General features: G+C 60.1%; 1 protein-coding gene across 1 annotated transcript in view; it reads left to right on the forward strand.

Annotated features, from left to right (window-relative positions):
- Nucleotides 1-17047, forward strand: part of LOC129397856 (basic salivary proline-rich protein 3-like) — a 32692-nt gene extending 15645 nt beyond the window's left edge. The window contains exon 2 of the mRNA XM_055113082.1: nucleotides 15393-17047. Coding sequence (XP_054969057.1) covers nucleotides 15393-15471 — 79 coding nt within the window. The 3' untranslated portion in view covers nucleotides 15472-17047. The remainder of the gene's footprint in view (nucleotides 1-15392) is intronic.
- The last annotated feature ends 1800 nt before the right edge of the window (nucleotides 17048-18847 follow it).

The raw sequence follows: 18847 nt of genomic DNA on the forward strand, positions 1-18847 counted from the left end.
AAAGGACGATGTGGGGGTTGCAGGGTGACCCGAGTTCACGAAGGCGAGGTCAAAGGACCATGTGAGGGTTGCAGGGTGACCCGACGTCACGTAGGCGAGGTCAAAGGACGATGTGGGGGTTGCAGGGTGACCCGAGGTCACGAAGGCGAGGTGAACGGACGATGTGGGGGTTGCAGGGTGACCCGAGGTCACGTAGGCGAGGTCAAAGGACGATGTGGGGGTTGCAGGGTGACCCGAGGTCATGTAGGGAAGGTCAAAGGACGATATGGGGGTTGCAGGGTGACCCGAGGTCACGTAGGGAAGGTCAAAGGATGATGTGGGGGTTGCAGGGTGACCCGAGGTCACGTAGGCGAGGTCAAAGGACGATGTGGGGGTTGCAGGGTGACCCGAGGTCACGTAGGCGAGGTCAAAGGACGATGTGGGGGTTGCAGGGTGACCCGAGGTCACGTAGGCGAGGTGAAAAGACGATGTGGGGGTTGCAGGGTGACCCGAGGTCACGTAGGCGAGGTCAAAGGACGATGTGGGGGTTGCAGGGTGACCCGAGGTCACGTAGGCGAGGTCAAAGGACGATGTGGGGTTTGCAGGGTGACCCGAGGTCACGTAGGCAAGGTCAAAGGACGATGTGGGGGTTGCAGGGTGACCCGAGGTCACGTAGGCGAGGTCAAAGGACGATGTGGGGGTTGCAGGGTTTCCCGAGGTCACCTAGGCGAGGTCAAAGGACGATGTGGGGGTTGCAGGGTGACCCGAGGTCACGTAGGCGAGGTCAAAGGACGATGTGGGGGTTGCAGGGTGACCCGAGGTCACGTAGGCGAGGTCAAAGGACGATGTGGGGGTTGCAGGGTGACCCGAGGTCACGTAGGCGACATGTTTGAGGGAGTGGCCTGTTTTTATGGAATCCCAGGACAAACCTTGTTGCAAAATGAAAAATCTTTCCACAAAATGACGAATCGCTCCCTATTAGGCGCCATCTATGAGCCTCACATTTGGGCTGGTTGGTTTGCTGATGTCAGGCTTCCTCGGCCTTGGCACGACTGCCTGTGGGCCCATTCACTTTGCTGCCAGCCTGTCCTGGGCACCATGGGATGCTGAGCAGCAGCCTGCCCCCACCCCGCGGAGGCCAGCAGCAGCAGCCCAGGGTGGCGATGACCATAAATGTCTGTAGATGTCACGAGTGTCCCCTGTTGGAGGCAAACTCCCCCCAGTTGAGAAGCACTGACTTAAAGTGACTTTTCATTCTTGATCTGGCAGAAAGTCTTGGGCAGCAGCCAGGGGAATCCACGCCTCCCTCCATGGGGCCTCTTGAAATCCACGCAGCAGTGCCAGGCTCCATCTGGGGCATGGCACAGCAGTGAATGCCAGGACTTTTAGCAGCTTCCGCTGGAGTTGGGGATGGAGGGAGATGAAGGCCCCTGTAGTCAGCACGTGACTTGTCATGAGACATGCAGCATCCAGGGGTACGGGTCCTGCAGAGGGGACCATGGCTGAGTTGTACTGAGGCCCCCGGGAGGGGACCGCTGAAGCCTGCCGTGGTCCCCGTGGCCCTGCGGTAGGACAAGCTCATCCTGTGTCATCAAGCTCAAAGCATCCCTAGTTGGCCTTAATGTCTCACTGAGTGTCTCTGACCCGGGATGTTTTCTGTAACTCTTCAGAGCTGTACGACTGTTGATGTCAGCTGCATTTCCTGAGGCCCGTGAGCTCTAAAGCACCCACGTGCAGTTTCATTTCTGTTGACCTGTCCTTGGTTTACCTATTTCATGCTCCAGGAGGGACCTTTAGTTCCGGTATGTCAGGATTGGGGGGCTGTTCCCCCAGCTCTTCCCACAGGCTCAGCCCCAAGTCCAGGGTGCTCACTCACATTCTACCATCAGCTGTGACACCCGGGCTCAAAAGTGGCTTCTTCTGCATGGATGTCCCCTGCAGGGACTGGCCGACACGATGGTGCTGCTTATGAGCATAATTTGCTCTCTCTTCTACAGAAATACCATGTTGCTCAAGCTCTCCCAGCAAATTGCTCCTAAGCACAGAAGAAAGTGGGCTCAGAACATTCATTTATCATCTTCCTGGTGGGGGCTGCTGAGAGCCCCACGTGTTCTGGCATTGAGGCTGCATCAGTCAACAAAACAAAGTCCTTTTCCCCGGAACTCCTGTCCTGGGTCAGGAGGTCATGGCCTAAGTGGTCACCATCCATCCCAAATCTGCTGTGTTTAGGAGACCATGGGCTGGAAGACCCAGGAGTGGATGCTTTTGCCCCAACGATGGCTGTCACCCAGAATCCCATGGGGCCGCCACCCTCCAGCAGCTGAGAGGGACCTGGTGGAGAATCATAACCTTCCCTACCATCCAGCACCTCAGAGGTGGCTCTGCTGGTGGGAGAATCACAACTTTCCGCCTGTAAGTAGTTGGATGCTCCACGTGACACACTGGGCAGAGTCGCCAGTGTTTCCCAGACATCAACATGCTTTCTAAATAGAGGCCACAACATTGTGGCCAATTTAAGCACAGCTCTGAGCCCAGCCAGCTCAGAGCCCCATGAAGTTCCATGAAGTGGAAACGTCAGGTATCAGTAAGTTACACCTGGTTTGGAAATTCAGCTGAGCCCAGGCTTTCAACAGGCAGGCACACCTGTCTTCCAGGCTCAGGGGGCGGCCTCCTGATGTCCATTTAGCACGTGGCGAAGGCTCTTCCAGGGCAGCTTACAAGCTTTGAGGCCGGCGTTTCCCACCATGGCGCCTGTCTTCGCAGTCCTCCAGGATGGCGCCGTGACTGCATTCCTGTCTGGCGGGAAGAGGCGGTTCTGACCCCGCCTGGCGTTTCCTACCATCATGGCCCCCACTCTGCAAGTCAAGAGACCAACACAAGGGTCTTCCCATTGCTGGTCACTCACACGAAGCCCACATTCTGCATCTGAGGGAATGAGCCAGGCAAGCACAGGCCACTGCGAGGAGAGTGGAACCCAGACCCAGTTCTCCGTCTGGCCCCCAAGAGTTCCTGCCTTTGGGCCTCCAGGAGTTAGCATTGATTCAGAGCCACTGTCTAGAAATTGCCAGAAGGCCTGTGGAATGTGTCTTCCCGCAGTGCAGTGACCTGGAAAATGGCCCCTACAGGCTCCCTTTGGGGAAGGTAGCACAGATTCCTTCTGTGGTGTAGCAGTGTCTTCACTGGAGGGAGCCCAGAACCCCGTTCCCGGGCCCTGATCTGGCTTAAGTCTGGCCAGGGGTTAAGAGGCCGTGATTCAGGTCAAACCTCAGTTTATCAGGGTTGGAGGTTGCTTTTTCTTGTTTTATTTTTCCTTTTCATGATACAAATCAAGTAAGATTTGAGTTGGCTGTTGCTATGGTTTGAATGTCTCCTCCCAAACTGTTGAAGCAGCCCCCAGTATGGCAGTGTTGAAAGTGGGGGGGCCTCGAAGAGTGATTGGATCCTGAGGGCTCTGCCCTGGGGGATGGATTAACCTGTTCATGGATTCAGGGAGTAATGGGTTGCCATGGGAGGGGACTGGTGGCACGATAAGAAGAGGAAGGGAGACCTGAGCTGGCACGTTAGCAGGGTCGGCCCCTTGCCATGGGATGACCTGAGCTGCATCAGGTACCTGCAGAGAGAATCCCCCCAGCAAGATGGCTCTTACCAGCTGTGCCCCCTCGACCTTGCACTTCTCAGCCTCCATAAGCGTAAGAAGTAAATTCCTTTTCTTATACGTTACCTGGTTTTGTTAGCAGTGGTGGTTTTGGGTATGGGTCTGCAGCAACCTCAGTTCTGGCCTCCTCAGAAGAAAGAATTCAACTGAGAGGCAGAAGGCAGAAGGAGAGACCAAGGCGAGTTTTAGAGCAGGAGTGAACATTTATTAAAAATCTCTAGAGAAGGAATGTGAGGAAGGAAAGTCCACTCAGAAGAAGGTCAAGTGGGTGACCTGAGAGACCAAGTGTGCGGCTTGGCCTCTCAACTCAGGGTTATGCATCGGCATGCTTCTGGGGTCACCTCCCCCCACTCCTGAGCTCTTATCAGGAAGCTGCTCATCACCAGCTTCAGGTGTTTTCTATTAGGAGCCTGGCTTTCCCTGGCCCCGGCTGTGGCCAGTTATTACTTTAGAGAGACAGTGTGACAACCGCCTGACCACCACCTGATGGTCGCTGACACTCCTGGGGTGAGTGGACTCTCTCCTGCCCTGCTCACACCACACAGGCTGCCCACTGTAACAGGCTTAGGTATTCTGTTACAAGCGAAAGGGAACAAACGATCACAGCTCTCTCCTTGAGTCCCAGGAATGCTGTGATTCACGGGTTGTCATCAGAGATCTCTGTGGGCCAAGCCATGGCCATGTTTGGGCAGTCCTGTTGCCCACTGCGTGACCACAGCCACCTCATCGACGACTCGCCCCTGGGCCCCTGCCCTTCTGAGATTTCATTTTCCCATCGAATTTGGGGGGCTCTGAGATAATGGCAGCATCTCTCACGGTGACGGCGCCCTCAGATCACGACTGTGGTGGAGTCTAACAGTGGGGGCTCTCTTCTCATCCATGCCATGGGGGGGGGGGTCCTCTGGACTCTGGAGGAAAAGTGACGCAGTGGGTGAGAAGGTCATGCGTAAGAAACCCAGCCACGGCAACAACTCCCTCTCCTGAGCTCTGTTTGTCTTTCCTGGTAGCGTTTGGCTTCATTTTACGATGGCAGCCATCAAGTCTGTGTTTCAAAACTGTTAGAGCCACTGATGGTCACTCAGACCAACACAAGCCAGTGGACGCAGTCAGGGCACCAGTGGCCGAACCTTCCACGTCTTCCACCCTGGTCCATCACCCTCAGGAGCCATTGCCACGTCTATTCCCTGTGTTTCTGTTGACAAAAACAGGCAAGATCTTGCAGTTCTTTTTGTGTGCGTGGTCCCTCCTCCTGGCTCTGACCCTGGGACTTAGGGCTGGTGCTAGGTGATAGGAGGTGACAGTGGACTCGAGTCTTTCAGGCCAGGAGAGGGTGGTCGGGGCAAGAGCAGGAAGCGGTGCCCTGAGTGACTGGGGAATTCAGGGTCTCAGCTTCTCAGATTCTGCCCACCTGCCTCTCCCCACCTATGTCACCTCCACCTGGAGAACCTGCAGGGCTGTGAATCCCGCACGGCTGACTCAGCCTGTTGCACTGGTTCCCAGAAATTGCAGACCTGTGGATCCTGGAGATAAGGGCTTCCTTCAGGCCAGCACAGAAAGTCAGGAGCGGGTGTTCAGAGTCCCAGGGCGATCCAGTCCCTGCACCCTGCAATTTTATGACCCTGGTGCAAGCCGCAGCCATGGGTCCTGAGAGCCACGCCATGTGTAAACATGCGCCAGGCTCCAGATGATCGCAGTGATAACCGCGTGACCACTCCGGGACCATGTGTGAGTGCACCTTCTCCACAGGTCCCGGGACCACCCATCGGATCAGGGATCACTCCAGACTCCTCTCCTAGAGGCGCTGCCACCCTGGAAGCACATCTGGCACTCAGATCATGTTCAGTCAGAAAAACGAAGCCACCGCGATTATGATTATGGGAACATAGGGTTTACACGGGGGAGTTGCTGGGGAGGGCATTTCAGGACGGCCTTGATCAAAGGGCTGGGGAAATGGTCCAGGCGATGCCAACCGGAAGCCCCAGAGGAGGAGAGGAAAGCCATCCGCTAGGGGACCATCGCCAGCCCCGAGGTCTGGGTGGGCCCGGTGTCCGGAGTCTGCCGTCTGCCTCCTGGAAATTCAGGCTTCCTTTCACCTGGGCCTCCCCCTCCTCCCCTGAGCTTCCCTCACCGGCAGGCCAGCCTGGCCCTCAGGGACAGCTGGTGGGAAAGATCAGAATGAACACGTCCAGCCCAGCCCTGAGCCAGGGCAGGTGCGATAGATATAGGCTGGGAGGCCCGTCTCCCTTGGTTCTCATCTCCCCGGGTTCTAATCTCTCCTGAAGTCTTTTTCACACTAAAGCCCTCAAAGCCAGCTGAAGCACTCAACCGTGGTTCTGATTAAACATTGTTCTGACAAAGGAAATATTATCCTCAAAACCCTAACACTGCAGATGGGCCCTGTGTCTCTGGGTCCTGCCCCGTATGCTTGGAGAGGGGTTTGGTGACTCAGGCATGCTCCAGGGGGAGGCTTGCCGGCCTGCAGGCCCCGCCACCTTCCTGTAAGCACTGGTCTAGCTGAATATCAAGGTCCCCGGAGGGCCATATTTGATGCTGTAACTGCTGGTGTCACTTTACAGTGAAGACATTCATTATGTCCCTTTGCAGAGCATATTTGATGCAGAGGAGGCCGCTGGAGGCCTGAGAGGAGTGAGGAGAAAGTGCAGGTCCCTGAGCAGCCCCTGGGCGCTTCGCCGCCCAGCTGTGGGCAGGTCAGCAAGGCTGAGTCGCAGGGAACAGGAGGGGCCTCTCCAGGATCCAGGGCCGGGGCCCTCGGAACTCAGCAGTTTCCGGTTTGATAGGGGAGGGATCAATCACACAGATGTATAAAATGTAATACAGAATATTGAATTGCAGTGAACAAGTCTAAACAACTTTAAAATGACCTTCCAGGAAGACCTGTGTTACGATTTCTCCCTGGTTTCCATGTATTCCGTACCTACATTTAAATGGCATGATGCTTTTATTTTAAGTATCTGTGTATTTGTATCTCACACCATCCCACATGGATGTCATCCCATAATCCTCCAATTTATCCGCCAAGCAGGACCCCTCCTCCCCCCACAGGCCAGGGTCTGGGTGGGCAGGGGCTGGTCTGACTCACAGCACTTGTCAAATGATGGATAAGGATGCAGTGAAGAAACACATCAAACGATGGATAAGGTTGTGGTGAAGAAACGCAGACACACCCTCGCTCTCTGGAAGTTTCCGTGACTGAGGTTTTGGGACCAACGTTGATTTTAAATACAAGGACAGCAGTTTTAAGGACTCAGTGTGGTGAGGACTCATTGGAAATAAGAAAACGTTTGCCTACTTTACAGATTTTTATGTTTTATAAAATAGGTCTGTTTTTAAAAAAGACATTTTAAAAGGGACATGTTACATTCAATGAGGGAAGAAAATGGTAAATGTCAGGGATAATTATTTTGTGCTTGAAAGCAGAAGAAAATGAATGATCCCTGATTTCCTGAAGCATTTAAACTAAAACAGAACAGCACCCTGCTCTGTGTAGGTGTGGAGAGAAGGGCATGTGTGGACAGTGTGTGTGTGTGGGGAGAGGGTGTGTGGGGAGAGGGTGTGTGGGGAGAGGGTGTGTGGGGAGAGGGTGTGTGTGGGAGAGGGTGTGTGGGGAGAGGGTGTGTGGGAGAGGGTGTGTGGGGAGAGGGTGTGTGGGGAGAGGGTGTGTGGGGAGAGGGTGTGTGGGAGAGGGTGTGTGGGAGAGGGTGTGTGGGGAGAGGGTGTGTGGGGAGAGGGTGTGTGTGGGGAGAGGGTGTGTGGGAGAGGGTGTGTGGGGAGAGGGTGTGTGGGGAGAGGGTGTGTGTGGGGAGAGGGTGTGTGGGGAGAGGGTGTGTGGGGAGAGGGTGTGTGGGGAGAGGGTGTGTGTGGGAGAGGGTGTGTGTGGGAGAGGGTGTGTGGGAGAGGGTGTGTGGGAGAGGGTGTGTGGGAGAGGGTGTGTGGGAGAGGGTGTGTGGGAGAGGGTGTGTGGGAGAGGGTGTGTGGGGAGAGGGTGTGTGGGGAGAGGGTGTGTGGGAGAGGGTGTGTGTGGGGAGAGGGTGTGTGGGGAGAGGGTGTGTGGGAGAGGGTGTGTGTGGGGAGAGGGTGTGTGGGGAGAGGTTGTGTGGGGAGAGGGTGTGTGGGAGAGGGTGTGTGGGGAGAGGGTGTGTGGGGAGAGGGTGTGTGGGAGAGGGTGTGTGTGGGGAGAGGGTGTGTGGGGAGAGGTTGTGTGGGGAGAGGGTGTGTGGGGAGAGGGTGTGTGGGGAGAGGGTGTGTGTGGGGAGAGGGTGTGTGGGGAGAGGGTGTGTGGGGAGAGGGTGTGTGGGGAGAGGGTGTGTGTGGGAGAGGGTGTGTGTGGGAGAGGGTGTGTGGGAGAGGGTGTGTGGGAGAGGGTGTGTGGGAGAGGGTGTGTGGGGAGAGGGTGTGTGGGAGAGGGTGTGTGTGGGGAGAGGGTGTGTGGGGAGAGGGTGTGTGGGAGAGGGTGTGTGTGGGGAGAGGGTGTGTGGGGAGAGGTTGTGTGGGGAGAGGGTGTGTGGGAGAGGGTGTGTGGGGAGAGGGTGTGTGGGGAGAGGGTGTGTGTGGGGAGAGGGTGTGTGGGAGAGGGTGTGTGGGGAGAGGGTGTGTGGGGAGAGGGTGTGTGTGGGGAGAGGGTGTGTGGGGAGAGGGTGTGTGGGGAGAGGGTGTGTGGGGAGAGGGTGTGTGTGGGAGAGGGTGTGTGTGGGAGAGGGTGTGTGGGAGAGGGTGTGTGGGAGAGGGTGTGTGGGAGAGGGTGTGTGGGGAGAGGGTGTGTGGGAGAGGGTGTGTGGGAGAGGGTGTGTGTGGGGAGAGGGTGTGTGGGGAGAGGGTGTGTGGGGAGAGGGTGTGTGGGGAGAGGGTGTGTGGGAGAGGGTGTGTGTGGGAGAGGGTGTGTGGGGAGAGGGTGTGTGGGGAGAGGGTGTGTGGGAGAGGGTGCGTGGGGAGAGGGTGCGTGGGGAGAGGGTGCGTGGGGAGAGGGTGTGTGTGGGAGAGGTTGTGTGGGGAGAGGTTGTGTGGGGAGAGGGTGTGTGGGAGAGGGTGTGTGTGGGAGAGGGTGTGTGGGGAGAGGGTGTGTGTGGGGCGAGGGTGTGTGGGGCGAGGGTGTGTGTGGGGAGAGGGTGTGTGGGGAGAGGGTGTGTGTGGGGAGAGGGTGTGTGTGGGGAGAGGGTGTGTGTGGGGAGAGGGTGTGTGTGGGGAGAGGGTGTGTGGGGAGAGGGTGTGTGGGGAGAGGGTGTGTGTGGGGAGAGGGTGTGTGGGGAGAGAGTGTGTGTGGGAGAGGGTGTGTGTGGGAGAGGGTGTGTGGGGAGAGGGTGTGTGTGGGGAGAGGGTGTGTGTGGGGAGAGGGTGTGTGGGGAGAGGGTATGTGTGGGAGAGGGTGTGTGGGAGAGGGTGTGTGTGTGGGAGAGGGTGTGTGTGGGAGAGGGTGTGTGTGGGAGAGGGTGTGTGTGTGGGAGAGGGTGTGTGTGGGGAGAGGGTGTGTGTGGGAGAGGGTGTGTGGGGAGAGGGTGTGTGGGGAGAGGGTGTGTGGGAGAGGGTGTGTGTGGGAGAGGGTGTGTGGGGAGAGGGTGTGTGGGGAGAGGGTGTGTGGGGAGAGGGTGTGTGTGGGAGAGGGTGTGTGGGGAGAGGGTGTGTGGGGAGAGGGTGTGTGGGGAGAGGGTGTGTGTGGGAGAGGGTGTGTGGGGAGAGGGTGTGTGGGAGAGGGTGCGTGGGGAGAGGGTGCGTGGGGAGAGGGTGCGTGGGGAGAGGGTGTGTGTGGGAGAGGTTGTGTGGGGAGAGGTTGTGTGGGGAGAGGGTGTGTGGGAGAGGGTGTGTGTGGGAGAGGGTGTGTGGGGAGAGGGTGTGTGGGGAGAGGGTGTGTGGGGAGAGGGTGCGTGGGAGAGGGTGCGTGGGGAGAGGGTGTGTGGGAGAGGGTGTGTGGGAGAGGGTGTGTGGGGAGAGGGTGTGTGGGGAGAGGGTGTGTGTGGGAAAGGGTGTGTGGGGAGAGGGTGTGTGGGGAGAGGGTGTGTGGGGAGAGGGTGTGTGGGGAGAGGGTGTGTGGGGAGAGGGTGTGTGGGAGAGGGTGTGTGGGAGAGGGTGTGTGGGGAGAGGGTGTGTGTGGGGAGAGGGTGTGTGGGAGAGGGTGTGTGGGGAGAGGGTGTGTGGGGAGAGGGTGTGTGTGGGGAGAGGGTGTGTGGGGAGAGGGTGTGTGGGGAGAGGGTGTGTGGGGAGAGGGTGTGTGGGGAGAGGGTGTGTGTGGGAGAGGGTGTGTGTGGGAGAGGGTGTGTGGGAGAGGGTGTGTGGGGAGAGGGTGTGTGTGGGGAGAGGGTGTGTGTGGGGAGAGGGTGTGTGGGGAGAGGGTGTGTGGGGAGAGGGTGTGTGGGGAGAGGGTGTGTGGGGAGAGGGTGTGTGTGGGAGAGGGTGTGTGTGGGAGAGGGTGTGTGGGAGAGGGTGTGTGGGAGAGGGTGTGTGGGAGAGGGTGTGTGGGAGAGGGTGTGTGGGGAGAGGGTGTGTGGGACAGGGTGTGTGGGAGAGGGTGTGTGTGGGGAGAGGGTGTGTGGGGAGTGGGTGTGTGGGGAGAGGGTGTGTGGGGAGAGGGTGTGTGGGAGAGGGTGTGTGTGGGAGAGGGTGTGTGGGGAGAGGGTGTGTGGGGAGAGGGTGTGTGGGGAGAGGGTGTGTGGGGAGAGGGTGTGTGGGAGAGGGTGTGTGTGGGAGAGGGTGTGTGGGGAGAGGGTGTGTGGGGAGAGGGTGTGTGGGGAGAGGGTGTGTGGGGAGAGGGTGTGTGGGAGAGGGTGTGTGTGGGGCGAGGGTGTGTGGGGCGAGGGTGTGTGTGGGGAGAGGGTGTGTGTGGGGAGAGGGTGTGTGGGGAGAGGGTGTGTGTGGGGAGAGGGTGTGTGTGGGGAGAGGGTGTGTGTGGGGAGAGGGTGTGTGTGGGGAGAGGGTGTGTGTGGGGAGAGGGTGTGTGTGGGGAGAGGGTGTGTGGGGAGAGGGTGTGTGGGGAGAGGGTGTGTGGGGAGAGGGTGTGTGTGGGGAGAGGGTGTGTGGGGAGAGGGTGTGTGGGGAGAGAGTGTGTGGGGAGAGGGTGTGTGGGGAGAGGGTGTGTGGGGAGAGGGTGTGTGTGGGAGAGGGTGTGTGGGGAGAGGGTGTGTGTGGGGAGAGGGTGTGTGTGGGGAGAGGGTGTGTGGGGAGAGGGTATGTGTGGGAGAGGGTGTGTGGGAGAGGGTGTGTGTGTGGGAGAGGGTGTATGTGGGAGAGGGTGTATGTGGGAGAGGGTGTGTGTGTGGGAGAGGGTGTGTGTGGGGAGAGGGTGTGTGTGGGAGAGGGTGTGTGGGGAGAGGGTGTGTGTGGGGAGAGGGTGTGTGGGGAGAGGGTGCGTGGGGAGAGAGTGTGTGTGGGAGAGGGTGTGTGTGGGAGAGGGTGTGTGGGGAGAGGGTGTGTGTGGGGAGAGGGTGTGTGTGGGGAGAGGGTGTGTGGGGAGAGGGTATGTGTGGGAGAGGGTGTGTGGGAGAGGGTGTGTGTGTGGGAGAGGGTGTATGTGGGAGAGGGTGTATGTGGGAGAGGGTGTGTGTGTGGGAGAGGGTGTGTGTGTGGGAGAGGGTGTGTGTGTGGGAGAGGGTGTATGTGGGAGAGGGTGTGTGGGGAGAGGGTGTGTGGGGAGAGGGTGTGTGGGAGAGGGTGTGTGTGGGAGAGGGTGTGTGGGGAGAGGGTGTGTGGGGAGAGGGTGTGTGTGGGAGAGGGTGTGTGGGGAGAGGGTGTGTGGGGAGAGGGTGTGTGTGGGAGAGGTTGTGTGGGGGAGAGGTTGTGTGGGGAGAGGGTGCGTGGGGAGAGGGTGCGTGGGGAGAGGGTGCGTGGGGAGAGGGTGCGTGGGGAGAGGGTGTGTGTGGGAGAGGTTGTGTGGGGAGAGGTTGTGTGGGGAGAGGGTGTGTGGGAGAGGGTGTGTGTGGGAGAGGGTGTGTGGGGAGAGGGTGTGTGGGGAGAGGGTGTGTGGGGAGAGGGTGCGTGGGAGAGGTTGTGTGGGGAGAGGGTGTGTGGGAGAGGGTGTGTGGGAGAGGGTGTGTGGGGAGAGGGTGTGTGGGGAGAGGGTGTGTGTGGGAGAGGGTGTGTGGGGAGAGGGTGTGTGGGAGAGGGTGTGTGGGGAGAGGGTGTGTGGGGAGAGGGTGTGTGGGGAGAGGGTGTGTGGGGAGAGGGTGTGTGGGAGAGGGTGTGTGGGAGAGGGTGTGTGGGGAGAGGGTGTGTGTGGGGAGAGGGTGTGTGGGAGAGGGTGTGTGGGGAGAGGGTGTGTGGGGAGAGGGTGTGTGTGGGGAGAGGGTGTGTGGGGAGAGGGTGTGTGGGGAGAGGGTGTGTGGGGAGAGGGTGTGTGGGGAGAGGGTGTGTGGGGAGAGGGTGTGTGGGGAGAGGGTGTGTGTGGGAGAGGGTGTGTGTGGGAGAGGGTGTGTGGGAGAGGGTGTGTGGGAGAGGGTGTGTGGGAGAGGGTGTGTGGGGAGAGGGTGTGTGGGGAGAGGGTGTGTGGGAGAGGGTGTGTGGGAGAGGGTGTGTGTGGGGAGAGGGTGTGTGGGGAGAGGGTGTGTGTGGAGAGGGTGTGTGGGGAGAGGGTGTGTGGGAGAGGGTGTGTGTGGGAGAGGGTGTGTGGGGAGAGGGTGTGTGGGGAGAGGGTGTGTGGGGAGAGGGTGTGTGGGGAGAGGGTGTGTGGGAGAGGGTGTGTGGGAGAGGGTGTGTGGGAGAGGGTGTGTGTGGGGCGAGGGTGTGTGGGGCGAGGGTGTGTGTGGGGAGAGGGTGTGTGGGGAGAGGGTGTGTGGGGAGAGGGTGTGTGGGGAGAGGGTGTGTGGGAGAGGGTGTGTGTGGGAGAGGGTGTGTGGGGAGAGGGTGTGTGGGGAGAGGGTGTGTGGGGAGAGGGTGTGTGGGGAGAGGGTGTGTGGGAGAGGGTGTGTGTGGGGCGAGGGTGTGTGGGGCGAGGGTGTGTGTGGGGAGAGGGTGTGTGGGGAGAGGGTGTGTGGGAGAGGTTGTGTGGGGAGAGGGTGTGTGGGAGAGGGTGCGTGGGGAGAGGGTGCGTGGGGAGAGGGTGCGTGGGGAGAGGGTGCGTGGGGAGAGGGTGTGTTTGGGAGAGGTTGTGTGGGGAGAGGTTGTGTGGGGAGAGGGTGTGTGGGAGAGGGTGTGTGGGGAGAGGGTGTGTGGGAGAGGGTGTGTGGGGAGAGGGTGTGTGGGAGAGGGTGTGTGGGGAGAGGGTGTGTGGGGAGAGGGTGTGTGGGGAGAGGGTGCGTGGGAGAGGTTGTGTGGGGAGAGGGTGTGTGGGAGAGGGTGTGTGGGAGAGGGTGTGTGGGGAGAGGGTGTGTGTGGGAGAGGGTGTGTGGGGAGAGGGTGTGTGGGAGAGGGTGTGTGGGGAGAGGGTGTGTGTGGGAGAGGGTGTGTGGGGAGAGGGTGTGTGGGGAGAGGGTGTGTGGGAGAGGGTGTGTGGGAGAGGGTGTGTGTGGGGCGAGGGTGTGTGGGGCGAGGGTGTGTGTGGGGAGAGGGTGTGTGGGGAGAGGGTGTGTGGGGAGAGGGTGTGTGGGGAGAGGGTGTGTGGGAGAGGGTGTGTGTGGGAGAGGGTGTGTGGGGAGAGGGTGTGTGGGGAGAGGGTGTGTGGGGAGAGGGTGTGTGGGGAGAGGGTGTGTGGGAGAGGGTGTGTGTGGGGCGAGGGTGTGTGGGGCGAGGGTGTGTGTGGGGAGAGGGTGTGTGGGGAGAGGGTGTGTGGGAGAGGTTGTGTGGGGAGAGGGTGTGTGGGAGAGGGTGCGTGGGGAGAGGGTGCGTGGGGAGAGGGTGCGTGGGGAGAGGGTGCGTGGGGAGAGGGTGTGTTTGGGAGAGGTTGTGTGGGGAGAGGTTGTGTGGGGAGAGGGTGTGTGGGAGAGGGTGTGTGGGGAGAGGGTGTGTGGGAGAGGGTGTGTGGGGAGAGGGTGTGTGGGAGAGGGTGTGTGGGGAGAGGGTGTGTGGGGAGAGGGTGTGTGGGGAGAGGGTGCGTGGGAGAGGTTGTGTGGGGAGAGGGTGTGTGGGAGAGGGTGTGTGGGAGAGGGTGTGTGGGGAGAGGGTGTGTGTGGGAGAGGGTGTGTGGGGAGAGGGTGTGTGGGAGAGGGTGTGTGGGGAGAGGGTGTGTGTGGGAGAGGGTGTGTGGGGAGAGGGTGTGTGGGGAGAGGGTGTGTGGGGAGAGGGTGTGTGGGAGAGGGTGTGTGGGAGAGGGTGTGTGGGAGAGGGTGTGTGGGGAGAGGGTGTGTGTGGGGAGAGGGTGTGTGGGAGAGGGTGTGTGGGGAGAGGGTGTGTGTGGGAGAGGGTGTGTGGGGAGAGGGTGTGTGGGGAGAGGGTGTGTGGGGAGAGGGTGCGTGGGAGAGGTTGTGTGGGGAGAGGGTGTGTGTGGGAGAGGGTGTGTGGGGAGAGGGTGTGTGGGAGAGGGTGTGTGGGGAGAGGGTGTGTGGGGAGAGGGTGTGTGGGGAGAGGGTGTGTGGGGAGAGGGTGTGTGGGAGAGGGTGTGTGGGAGAGGGTGTGTGGGAGAGGGTGTGTGGGGAGAGGGTGTGTGTGGGGAGAGGGTGTGTGGGAGAGGGTGTGTGGGGAGAGGGTGTGTGGGGAGAGGGTGTGTGTGGGGAGAGGGTGTGTGGGGAGAGGGTGTGTGGGGAGAGGGTGTGTGGGGAGAGGGTGTGTGGGGAGAGGGTGTGTGTGGGGAGAGGGTGTGTGGGGAGAGGGTGTGTGGGGAGAGGGTGTGTGGGGAGAGGGTGTGTGGGGAGAGGGTGTGTGTGGGAGAGGGTGTGTGTGGGAGAGGGTGTGTGGGAGAGGGTGTGTGGGAGAGGGTGTGTGGGAGCGGGTGTGTGGGGAGAGGGTGTGTGGGGAGAGGGTGTGTGGGAGAGGGTGTGTGGGAGAGGGTGTGTGTGGGGAGAGGGTGTGTGGGGAGAGGGTGTGTGGGGAGAGGGTGTGTGGGGAGAGGGTGTGTGGGAGAGGGTGTGTGTGGGAGAGGGTGTGTGGGGAGAGGGTGTGTGGGGAGAGGGTGTGTGGGGAGAGGGTGTGTGGGGAGAGGGTGTGTGGGAGAGGGTGTGTGGGAGAGGGTGTGTGGGAGAGGGTGTGTGTGGGGCGAGGGTGTGTGGGGCGAGGGTGTGTGTGGGGAGAGGGTGTGTGGGGAGAGGGTGTGTGGGGAGAGGGTGTGTGGGGAGAGGGTGTGTGGGAGAGGGTGTGTGTGGGAGAGGGTGTGTGGGGAGAGGGTGTGTGGGGAGAGGGTGTGTGGGGAGAGGGTGTGTGGGGAGAGGGTGTGTGGGAGAGGGTGTGTGTGGGGCGAGGGTGTGTGGGGCGAGGGTGTGTGTGGGGAGAGGGTGTGTGGGGAGAGGGTGTGTGGGAGAGGTTGTGTGGGGAGAGGGTGTGTGGGAGAGGGTGCGTGGGGAGAGGGTGCGTGGGGAGAGGGTGCGTGGGGAGAGGGTGCGTGGGGAGAGGGTGTGTTTGGGAGAGGTTGTGTGGGGAGAGGTTGTGTGGGGAGAGGGTGTGTGGGAGAGGGTGTGTGGGGAGAGGGTGTGTGGGAGAGGGTGTGTGGGGAGAGGGTGTGTGGGAGAGGGTGTGTGGGGAGAGGGTGTGTGGGAGAGGTTGTGTGGGGAGAGGGTGTGTGGGGAGAGGGTGTGCGTGGAGAAGGGTGTGTGGGGAGAGGGTGTGCGTGGAGAAGGGTGTGTGGAGACGGATATGTAGTGTGGAGACGGATATGTAGTGTGGAGAGAGGGCGTGTGAGGTGCCCTCTCCTCTACATCAATCCTAGTGTGTCCGATGCTTCCTTCCACAGGCTCCCGACACAGGTGGCTAATGCGGAATCCTGGTCAACAAAGTCTGCAGCCCCTGCAGCCTGCTGCGATGTTTGCTGAGCAGCAGACACAGGTGAAGAGTTGCTCTGATAACGCCCTGATCTGCTGCAGCTGTAGGTGAAGGAGCAGCTTAGGATAGAAATCAAGATAAGAGCAACAAACCCAGGCTCCCGCGAGAAGCCAGTGGGTGTCCAACTTGAGGGCGGAGGAAGGCCCCGCACTGCCTGGACGAGGACTGACTGCGGCCAATTCACTCCGGGGCTGGGCGTCCACGTCCAGCCAGAACGCAGAACTTGCCGGGGTGCGCCGCTCACCCAGGCCCCGCCGTCCCCGCCGTGAGGGTGCTCAGCTCTGCGTGGCTTGACTGTGGGCCCTCAGGTGTCCTTGTCCAGGGCTCAGCCTCCCCATCCTCTGCAGCGGGGACATTCTAAGTGAGTGTCTTGTTTAAAAAACAAAGGTGGTAAAAACTGGAGTGTGAGAGGTTAACAAGTTGGCTCCTGCTTTACTATGGGGGGTCCCTGGCAGCTCCTCTGTTGAAGGACGCATGGGGCATCTGTGCCGCTCTCGTAGGGACGTTTCCAGGGCCTTGTGTGACTGTGTTCACGTCTGCCCCTCTCACCTCTGAGCTCCTCCCCACCGCGCTTGTGAGTGGAGCAGCCCAGGAGACTGTATGTGGGGTTTTCCAACCACAAAGCGTGGGGGCTTTGGAGTCTGACGTGCTCCTCAGCGTGGCCACATGTGCCTCTTTCTCCACTCCTGGCCATCAGCTGCCCTCAAGAAGTCAGCCACCCCTGCAGATGGACAATGAGTACGCAAAGCCAGGGAGGAAGGGCTTTGTCGGGGGAGCTTGGCGTAGGCGTCCACTTCGTCAGGGCCTCAGCTCTTGCCTGGTGATTCCTGTGGGCTGATGTACCCATCACGGGGCACAGAGTGGGACGCCTGCCATGCCGTCCTCCCTGCAAACCACAGCCAACATCCAGGCCCCGCCTTTCACTCGAAGCTCAGTCCTTGTTCTGCCCGGGGGATCTGGTGCATCCTGCTGTGTCCAAGGCCCTTGCTATGGTCCCTGGAGTGGTCTCAGGGGCTGTGCCACACCGCAGGGGCGTCGGATGGCCCCCATGTCTCACTGAGCAGACAACCAATTTTCAGTATGCAGGTGACAAGCAAGAAGCGGCGTCACCCCTAAACCTTGAGTTTCTTTGCCAAGCAGGAAGCGGTGTCACCCCTAAACCTTGAAGTTCTCCAGTCCTGGGCGTCCCCACTGCCTCCTTCCGGGTCACGTGTTCACAGAGCTAGGGGAAGACCCAGAGACTCCAACGTATCCTCCAGGACCTGCAGATGGGCAGAGGCAGAGGCAAGTCCAGCACCCGTGCCATGCAGTGGAGACCCAGAGATCAGGCCAGATGCCTGCATCTGTGCCGGCTATGCCACCGCAGCAGCGCTGTCCCCAGACACCTGGAACCATCCGCGTGCACAGGCTCATGGCTGCCCTGGCGGAGGTGCCCCATGCACCCCCTCATCTGATGTCAGGTACACTCCTGCCCCAGGCCAGTGCTGTTGCAAAGCTGGAGTTTGTGTTCAGGCTGATTATCTTGAACTTAGGCTAATCTTCCACGAAGAGAGTCTCTATTATCTGATTCATTCATTAAGGGCCCATTTATGGCTCCCTGGTGAATGGGAGCCACTTGCGCCTGGGACCGTCCCTGCCCACTGCGGGTGAGGGAGGCCCCGTGTGCTGTGAACACAGGGGCCTGGGCAGGAGCAGGGGGGCAGGAAAGCAGGGGAGCCCCCGGAGCCCAGCCAGACGCAGAGAGCCCTCACCGGCCTGCCAGGAGCCTGCAGGCTGCACCGGGCTCCTAGGCTCTGAGGCTGGGAGTGCAGTGGCCGGGCCCTGGAGGAGGCTGGGCTGGCAGGTGTCATTCCCTCTCCCGGACTGTCTGGGACAGGAAGGCGGTGCATGTGAGCGCTTGGGTGCTTCATTCTGGAGAGCAGCAGCCTCTGGGGAAGAGCAAGCTCGGGCCCCAGCACTGGGGGGTCCAGAATGGCTGAACTCCTGGGCGCTGGCCCAGGGCTGCCTGCTGACACCTGGTCCCACATGGGGCGGGGCAACTCCATCCTTCCCTCCAAAAAATGAAATAGGCCCCGGGGCCCTCTGTAGGTGCAGGCCTCTGATGGTTCTTCCAGCCCACTCTGAGCCTGCAGGAGGCTGTGCAAACAGATGTGCATATGTGTGGATGCATGCACATGTGTGTGTGTGTCCCTGAGTGCCTGCATGTATTCCCACACGTGTGCCTGTGTGCTGCATGTGTGTGTATGAGCATGAGAAAATGGGAGAGGGACACATGGAAACAAACGGAGAGAGAAGGAGGAGTGTGTGAGTGCATGTGTGTGTGTGTGTGAGTACATGAGTGCCTGTGAGTGTGTCAGTGTGAGTGCATATGCGTGAGTGTGAGTGCATGCGTGCCTGTGTGTGAGTGCATGTGTGCCTGTGTGTGAATGTGAGTGCATGCGTGCCTGTGTGTATGCATGCATGCCGGTGAGTGTGAGTGTGAGGGCATGCGTGCCTGTGTATGAGAGCATGCGTGCCTGTGTGTGAGTGCATGCGTGCCTGTGTGTGTGAGTGCATGCATGCCTGTGAGTGCGTGCGTGCCTGTGAGTGCATGTGTGCCTGTGTGAGTGCATGCGTGCCTGAGTGTGAGTGCATGCGTGCCTTGTGTGAGTGCATGCGTGCCTGTGAGTGTGTGAGTGCATGCGTGCCTGTGAGTGTGTGAGTGCATGTGTGCCTGTGTGTGAATGTGAGTGCATGTGTGCCTGTGCGTGTGATTGCATGCATGCCGGTGAGTGTGTGTGAGTGTGAGGGCATGCGTGCCTGTGTATGTGTGAGAGCATGCGTGCCTATGAGTGCATGTGTGCCTGTGTGTGTGAGTGCATGCATGCCTGTGAGTGCGTGCGTGCCTGTGAGTGTGAGTGCATGTGTGCCTGTGTGAGTGCATGCGTGCCTGAGTGTGAGTGCATGCGTGCCTGTGTGTGAGTGCATGTGTGCCTGTGAGTGCATGCATGCCTGTGAGTGTGAGTGCATGCATGCCTGAGTGTGTGAGTGCATGCGTGCCTGTGAGTGCATGTGTGCTTGTGAGTGAGTGCATGTGTGCCTGAGTGTGTGAGTGCATGCGTGCCTGAGTGTGAGTGCATGTGTGCCTGTGAGTGCATGTGTGCCTGAGTGCGTGAGTGCATGCGTGCCTGAGTGTGAGTGCATGCGTGCCTGTGAGTGTGTGAGTGTGAGTGCATGCATGCCTGAGTGTGAGAGTGTGTGTATCTGTTCAAGGGGGTGTGCACGTGCAGACAGTGAGAAAAGGCCTCCTCAGCAACTCGAGCCTCCTAGAGCCTCCCTGGTTGCCAGAGGGGCTGGGGCTGCTGCCTTGTCCAGCTCTCTCCTGCC

The sequence above is a fragment of the Pan paniscus genome, chromosome 4, assembly GCF_029289425.2.
Source record: "Pan paniscus chromosome 4, NHGRI_mPanPan1-v2.0_pri, whole genome shotgun sequence".
Taxonomy (NCBI): Eukaryota; Metazoa; Chordata; class Mammalia; order Primates; family Hominidae; genus Pan; species Pan paniscus.